At 38.2% G+C, this 8372-nt stretch overlaps 1 protein-coding gene across 1 annotated transcript in view; it reads right to left on the bottom strand.

The window, feature by feature from the left end:
- Nucleotides 1-3514: 3514 nt before the first annotated feature.
- LOC114645556 (keratin-associated protein 5-3-like) overlaps nucleotides 3515-8372 on the bottom strand; it is a 69351-nt gene continuing 64493 nt past the window's right edge. The window contains exon 15 of the mRNA XM_051922597.1: nucleotides 3515-3639. Within this exon, the coding sequence (XP_051778557.1) occupies nucleotides 3530-3639 (110 nt within the window). The 3' untranslated portion in view covers nucleotides 3515-3529. The remainder of the gene's footprint in view (nucleotides 3640-8372) is intronic.

Raw genomic sequence — 8372 nt, 5'->3', positions numbered from 1 at the left:
CTACTTTTTTCTTTTCTCTGTACCCTAATAAGCTTTCATATGAGACTCAGATGGTGGGCTACAACTCGCCTTTTCACGCGGACTTTCATATCTGACAACTTCTTTTTTATTTTGGGCACTGTGCGACTTTGTGAACTTGAGCTTTCAAGTTTCTTCGACACTCTATGTCACTTGATCAACTTCCTTTTGTTGTTTATACCACTGTTTAAATCAACAAATAGTAGGTTTTTCATTGCCTCCACTTGGTATTCACTGAAATTCTTCTATTTTCCCCCGTGCTTTTGCCATTGCCTTTTCACAGAACGCTGAGCTTAAGGGCTATTTATATTGATTTGCATATTGAAAGAGGCATAATTCTGGGAGGAGTTTGGGAGTGGCAGCAGGTGCACTTGCATTACTTTTGACGCTGACTGGGATTTATGGAGCAGAAGAACGTGGAAGTTGCCGTACGCACAGATTTATGGATCTGGATTTTTTTGTGTGTACGCACATTTCCGCTTTTGTCAGTACGCTTTTAAGTGTAAATTCTACGCACGGTGTTATGCATGAGGCCCCAGGAAACCGCTAGTTGATGAGATTTCACATTCTTTGTTTAGAAAGAGTGTGAGGCCAGGAAGTGAAGGGATGAAGGGAAAAAGACAAAACACTTCAAGGACACCCGGTGGCCCAAGGGGTAGAGACACCAAGAGCAGCAAGAATGTCTACAGTGATCTTCTTGACCCCAGAAGTCATTTCAAGGCTTGGTTTATACTAGTAGCAGTACTTGTAAGGGTGTTGGTTACAGATCTTTTTACTGTCAGTTTTCTTACAAATACATTTGCACTTCTGTGTACTTCAATCAATGAAGACAGAGTGGAACTGTATAATGTATGCCGTATTTAATAATTCTTTAATAGATTTCCAATATAAACTTTTATTTTTAGCTAGCTTTAATTTACATTGCAGCCAATAATGCACCCATTGTTTATACTGTGGTTATGAAACAATGTACAGACATTTTCTATATCACTAAACAGGTATGGCCATTTACCTGTACAAACTGTGCTTTGCTTTAAATATAAATATCAGCTGGGTTTTCAGCCAAATGATCTACACACAAAGATTAACAAAGGCATATCTGTGTGATGGGAAAAGCAGTCCTGCCAGCAACACAGTTTATGCGTATGGTGGTACATGTAAGCTTGTCATTTCATTTGTATTAGCCAGAGTTCTTTACTAACATCCTCAGAAAATGATGAAAGCCTTAAGGAATATTTGGTCAACTGCTGGAATGTTATCTTACTGGGGAAAATGCATGGTGGCCCAGACACTGAAAAATGGGCAGAAACGTCTAACATTATGTGGAATTTTCACAGTATTCCTCCTTTTGTGCCACTATCTGTCCAAGCACTCTGGGTTTTCTCCCACAACCCATAGAGTCATAATTGAAAATTAAATGGCAACCACAATGGATAGAAGATGATGCAATACAACACATTTGAGATGACTTATGGTTAGTTTGAACATGCACAGTACAGTTCTTAGCCCGTTATTATACTGTAGCTGGAGCCAATGTCAAATGAACATAGATGCTCCACTGTGGGACTGCACCATTGTTAAACAACATATCGTCATGAGATGTCTTTGGGCAAAGGGAGTGAAACCTGTTGAAATTCACTAAAGCATGTTGACTTGGGCAAATCAGTAAGCAGTTTGGGTACCCATCTTGCACAAACTGTATGATACCTCAATGGCATGTGCAGATCCATAGCTGATGTCCAAATGTGTAGCAACAGCTGACAGCATAATCTGTTGGTCTTTTCTGATGAAGGTATTCGCCCTGTCAATGTGCTTTATTGTTTGTGTGACGTTGATGGTTAACCAGATTGAGCTTTGTTGGTTTCACTTGTTCTTCTCACTTTAAACCTTTCTACCTATTCATAAACTTTTTATTGAGTTATGCTGTTTCAACTTCCATAATGAGCTAACATCCTTCGGTGAATTTTATCAGGTTTTACTCTTTCTGCCCAAAGAAATCTCACTACGGCTCATTGTTCAACAATGGTGCAATCCTGCAGTGGAGTTTACTTGACCTTGTCTTCATCTAGTCTAACTGCAGAGTGCTACATTGTACATGTTCAAACTACCCATAAGCCATCACAAATGTGTTGTATTGCATCAGCTTCATGATTTTCTCTCCTATTTATCATAACCTTGAAGCATTTTACTTTCATAATACATTCTGAAATGTTCTCAGTTTTTACATTTCTATAAAATGTATTACACCATTGAAATAGAAATTAGAGATAATTACAAATATTAATCTTGTTAACAAGCATATTCATGGATTACAGTTCAGAATTTAACTTTAAACCTGAATATTAGGTTCTCTAATCCTGTAAAAAAAAATCAACATACCTGAAGTAGTGGGTGGCATGACAGTTGACTTCTCACAATAACCTAAAATAAAGCATCTCTAATTAATGTAGGATAAAACAACAATCTGTACCTGCATTAAAACAGAATCTCTGTCCAAGCCCACATCAAAACGTCTACTGTCTTAATGTTTAATTACTGCAATAATTTCACATTAAAGTGAAAAACTTACCAAAATTAACATAGGGACAAAAGTCACAGAAGTCAGGGCAGCAGTTGTCATTGTAGCCACAGGAATATTCACATGAGCAGTTTGAAGCAAAAGAAGAGCAAAGGCCATTACAAGAATCTCCTCCTCCCTGGGCTGTGTAACCTATACTAGGAACTGAAGGGTGAATATTAATAAAAAAAAATTCATGTCCCAGAGTTAACTAAATATTACGACATGGAACAACTGCCAAATATTTCATTAATCTATTTTGCCACTTAGAATTTTCTTATTTCACTATAAACTATGGTGTGATGTATATTTGGAGCTGAAGTATGAATGTCACTTAAAGGTGCTTGAATAAAAAATAGTCATATTCAACAGCTATGCAGATGTTAAGACATGGAACACTTCTAAATATTTAATTAATCAATTTTTGCCATTTATTATTATCTTATTTCACTCTTTTGAAAGAACATTAGTCATTAATGTTAATATGAGGGCAACTGACTCCGCCTCTTCCAGTTCCCTGTCTATAAATCCCGCAGCTGCAAGAAGGAGGTGTTCTTTTCAGAACAGACTGTACTGCAAGATGGAGCTCCTTGCAATCTGAGAGAATTATTTACTTACCTAGCCTGACAGCTTTTTTATTTTTGCTTTTGTTATTATTTGTACTAGTGTGCAATTTTAAACAAGAAGATCAAGCGGAAAAAAATAAAACACAGTCAAGGACTGGTAGGGCCCTCCTCGCTATCCTGTTTCACTTCTACATGGGTGAAACCGCGGGGGACGGCTAGTTTACCATAACCTTGAAGCATTTTACTTTCATAATACTATCTGAAATGTTCTCAGTTTTTACATTTCTATAAAATGTATTACACCATTGAATAAAAATCTCACCAATGAAGGCGAAACAAATTAGAGATAATTTGAAATATTAATCTTGTTAACAAGTATATTTATTGATTACAGTTCAGAATTTAACTTTAAATCTGAAATATTTGGTTCTCTAATCCTGTAAAAAAACAACATACCTAAAGTGGGGGATGGTATGACAGTTGACTGCTCACAATAACCTAAAATAAAGCATCTATAATTAATGCAGAATAAAACAGCAATCTATATTAAAACAGAATCTCTGTCCAAGCCCAAATCAAAAATTCCACTCTCTTAATGTTTAATTACTGCAATAATTTCACATTAAACTGAAAAACTTACCAAAATTAACATAAGGACAAAAGTCACAGAAGTCAGGGCAGCAGTTGTCATTGTAGCCACAGGAATATTCACATGAGCAGTTTGAAGCAAAAAAAGAGCAAAGGCCATTACAAGAATCTCCTCCTCCCTGGGTTGTGTAACCTATAGTAGGAACTGAAGTGCGAATATCACTTAAGTATGCATCAATAAAAAAAAAAAATCATGTCCCAACAGTTAATTAAATATTACGACATGGGACGTTTCCATAGGTTTCATGAATCTCTTTTTGCCATTCATTTGCCATTTATTATTATCTGATTTCATTCTATTGAAAGAACATTAGTCAAGTCAAGTTGGGGAGCATGCACTAGTACAGTGCGTTGCCGCATCCACTACATGATGAAATAACTCGGGATCCCGGTTGGCAACCCCCCCAGGCAGACATGCGGTCCAGTCCCACCCTCTGGAAATGACCCTCTGTCTGCCACACCCAGGTGTTACATGGGTTACAATGCAGGTAATGTGCACAATTCAGGACTCCATGAGCAACCGCTCATTCAACACAAAGTCAAACCAACGGTACCCAAGGATTTTCCAGAGAGACACAATACCAAAGGAGTCCAGTCTTCGTCTCAGGTCACTGGATAGCATCCATGTCTCGCAACCATATAGCAAGACAGGAAGCACCAGGACTCTAAAGACTTGGACCTTCGTCCTTTTGCATAGATATCGGGAGCGCCACACACCCCTTTCCAGTGACCCCATGACCCCCCTATGCTCTCCCAATCTGTCTACTGACTTCATAGGAACAGTCACCAGAGACATGAATGTCACTGCCAAGGTAAGTAAACCTCTCAACAAGGTCAACACTCTCTCCGCAGACAGACACACTGCTGATGGTAGTGCCCAAGAGGTCATTAAAGGCCTGGCTCTTGGTTTTTATCCAGGACACTCACAAGCCCAGACACTCAGACTCCTCACTCAGTCTCTCGAGTGCCCCAAACAGAGCCTCCATTGACTCAGCAAAGATCACAGCATCATTAGCAATGTCAAAATCCGTGAATCTTTCTTCACCAACAGATGCCCCACAGCCGCTGGACCCCACGACCTTGCCCAACACCCAGTCCAAACAAGCATTGAATAAAGTAGGAGCAAGAACACACCCCTGACGAACCCCAAAATCAACTGGGGAAAATGCAGAGGTTCTGCCTCCACTCTGCGCAGCACTCACAGTACCAGTGTATAGGCCGGCCATGATATGCAGCAACCTCGGTGGTATCCCGCGAACCCTCAGGATGTCCCACAGGGCAGCTCGATCAACTGAGTTGAATGCTTTATGAAAATCGACAAAGGCTGCAAAGAAACTTTGCCAATATTTGCGTTTGTGCTCCATGAGAACCCTCAGTGCCAGGATGCGGTCGATGGTAGACTTGTTAGGCGTAAAACCAGACTGCCGCAATCCAGGCGATCACCCTTCCCTTTCCAGATAGGGATGACAAGTCCTGTTTTCCAGTCAGTTGGAATGATGCCAGTCTCCCAAATGGAAGCAAAGATTGCTTGCAATGCCAGGAGAACAGCCTTACCACCAGCCTGGAGAAGTTCACCATGGATACCACAGATCCCTGCAGCCTTTCCTCCCCTCAGCTGGTTCACCACCAGTGCAATGTCAGTGAGATTGGGTGGTTCACAGCTAATTGGAGGATCAGCCTCAAGAACCGTGGACCCAGAGATATGCAAAGTCCTAGCCGGAGGATAACAACATTAGCCATCAATAAATGCCACAGCTGCCACAAGGAGGCGTTAAGTTTAGAACAGACTGTACTGCAAGATGGAGCTCCTTGAAATCTGAGAGAATCATTTAGTTACCTATCCTGACAGCATTTAAATTGTTGCTTCTGTTATTATTTCTACTGGTGTGCATAGTTTCCTTTTCATTGATTTTTGTTGGACTGAATTAACCAGGGACAACTGAGATGGTGCCCCAACATTTATCTCTGAGACTTGCAATACTTCATTCAACCACACTAGTTAAAAACATTTACTAGCGCTTTATACATCAAAAGCATCCTGTTTTGTAATTAGTTATAAAAACCATAGATGTCCAGTCTAATAATAGGGTACCGGTATTGTGGTACACCTTGAAAGACTGGTGTTCATTAATTTGGAAAAACAACTTTAAACTAGAAGATCAAAAGCAGAAATGAAGGGAAGAAAAAAACATGGTCAAGGACTGGTAGGAGATTGAAATATCAGAGCACAAGACTTAAAAATTCTAAACAAAACCAAAATCTAAATATCGGAAATCAAGAATATATAACATTAAGTTAAAGTAGAAATTCCTAACCAGAAATTCAATTAAATAATTTCTGTGAGGTTGTTTAGAATTATCCCAAAACAAGGATAAGATTGTGTGGCCATCTTGAAAAGTGTGCACATGATAATGTCATGTGTTGCCCCACCAACAGTCATGTTGTTTGGTAGCACACATCATCAGTATACAAACTATAGCCATGAAAATGCAAAGCAAATGAAAAGCAACAACATCACTGATCTAAAGCAATTTTAACATGTTGCTGAATAACATTAAATAACTTCTCTACAGGTTCAAAAATGAAAAGACACTACAGTTGGATGTATCGGCCATTTTTAAGTTTTTTTTTTTTTTTTTACTGTTTCTGATTCTCTTCCATTTCTTCACACTATGCAAGAGGCATCACTGCAGCCATTTTTGCAATAATAAGGAGCCTGTGGGGATAGCAAGTTTATATATTTTTTATTTCTTTATATAATTTTTGGACCATTCATATTCTGTTATATTTGATGTCTATTTATTTACAATACTGAATATTTTTGCTGTACTCTTGAACATAGTGTTTTGTGCATTAGTTTTGCTTAGTGCTTCTTTTGTAATTTTTTTAAATCTCAGCACTGTGGTGTTCTGTGGTCTTCAGGAGCTAATTTACTCAGGCAGGTACTCACTCTAATCACATACGTTCAGGTGAGTAAAGCAAACATTTTCAGGGTCTATAATAAAGCATTTGTTCTAATCTCCTTTCTTCCCAGGTGAGGAAAAGGTATTAAAGCAGTGCATGCTATTTCTTATTTGAGCCCACCTTCCCATGGTCTGTATCCTGTTTTAATATCTCTACAATATTTTTGGGAGTTTTTTTTAAATAGTGGCTTACTTTTTTAAATATTGATTAAAAATATGTTTACTATTATGACATCACTATGTTTGGCATTTTCCAGTGTCTTTTAATTATAAATATCTAGATTTTTTACACTGTTTTTATGGAGACAAATATATTGTTTAGCAATAACAGCTGTTGTCAGTCATGTGATTTGCTGATAATGTCATATGTGATGCCAGTAAAAAATATAGCAGCACAAATACTACTATGTCCAAGCTTTGTATTTAAATAAAATAAAAAACAATTGGTATAGCAGGATTTAAATAAGAAAGGGTGCAAGGATCATGTTGTGAGTCTGTTGTTTGGTGTATTTTTGTTTTCATGCATTATGGATTACTATAAATTTGTAGTGGGGCTACATAATAATAAGTATTTGTTTTTGTCTGTGCTGAGTGCATTTTGTGTTCATCGTCCCATTTACTGTCCGTTATATGTGCCTCAGTAAATGTTGTCCCCATAAGCAAAGAGGGGAAGGATGATGGAGAGAGACCATAGCCCCGAGATGGAAATCACCTGCTAAATTCACCAGATACATCCGGGACATTCTGTATTTAAAAAAGAGGAGTGAAGGCAAGAGGGAAAGAGGAGAAAGAGAGAGGAGAGAAATCAAGAGGAGAAAGGAGACAATTTACCCGATCATTTACAAACTCATCACTGCAGTTTACTGCATCAATCCACTGCTTGGTTTCTTCAACTTCCGATTCAACATCACGACAGCCAGAGCCGAGAAACCTCGGGGTTCGGATTCATACCAGCCATTGCCAGGACTTTTCATTGTGAGGTCGTTTTGTTTTCGGGAAGGAGCACAATAACACTACAGCCAGTATCAATACAACCGGACTTTATTTTGGACTCATTTTCCACCACATTTCAATTGCTGTGTTTAACTAATCTGTGTTTGTATTTGTGTTATGTGTTTCTATTAATTGTTTAGGGGCAAGTGAGGGTTCTTTGTAAATATTTGTATAGTCGTGTCTTATATAATATTTAGTCATATATATATATATATATTATTGAATATTTGTTTGTCTTCTCCATTTACAATATATCCATGTTTGATTTTACACATCTGCTTACTGTTTTCTGGTTATTTTGGGAAAATAATGGGAAAAATGAGACAACTTGTAAGGAGTACGGCTTGTTATTAGAGCATGAAACCTCAGGTGATCCAAGGAAAAGTCTTGGTAGTGTAGTGGCAGTCTGGGTAAGGGGTCGGCCGTTACATATGTATAATGCTTTCTTATTACCATTTTGTTTCTAGTGGGTGAGTCTGTTTCCTTTTGTGTTTTCACGGGTTCATGTCTGGAATTCAATTTTAATGTGTATATGTTTTGTATCTGCACAGCCTTGTGACTGTGCCATGTTTTGTGCAATCTTTGCATGTGTTAGGGGACTGAACATTTTTTTGAAATAGGAGATAT

Source organism: Erpetoichthys calabaricus, chromosome 2 (genome assembly GCF_900747795.2).
Source record: "Erpetoichthys calabaricus chromosome 2, fErpCal1.3, whole genome shotgun sequence".
Taxonomy (NCBI): Eukaryota; Metazoa; Chordata; class Cladistia; order Polypteriformes; family Polypteridae; genus Erpetoichthys; species Erpetoichthys calabaricus.
Note: the sequence above shows the minus strand (reverse complement) of the source record. Positions and strands in the feature narration are given on the sequence as shown.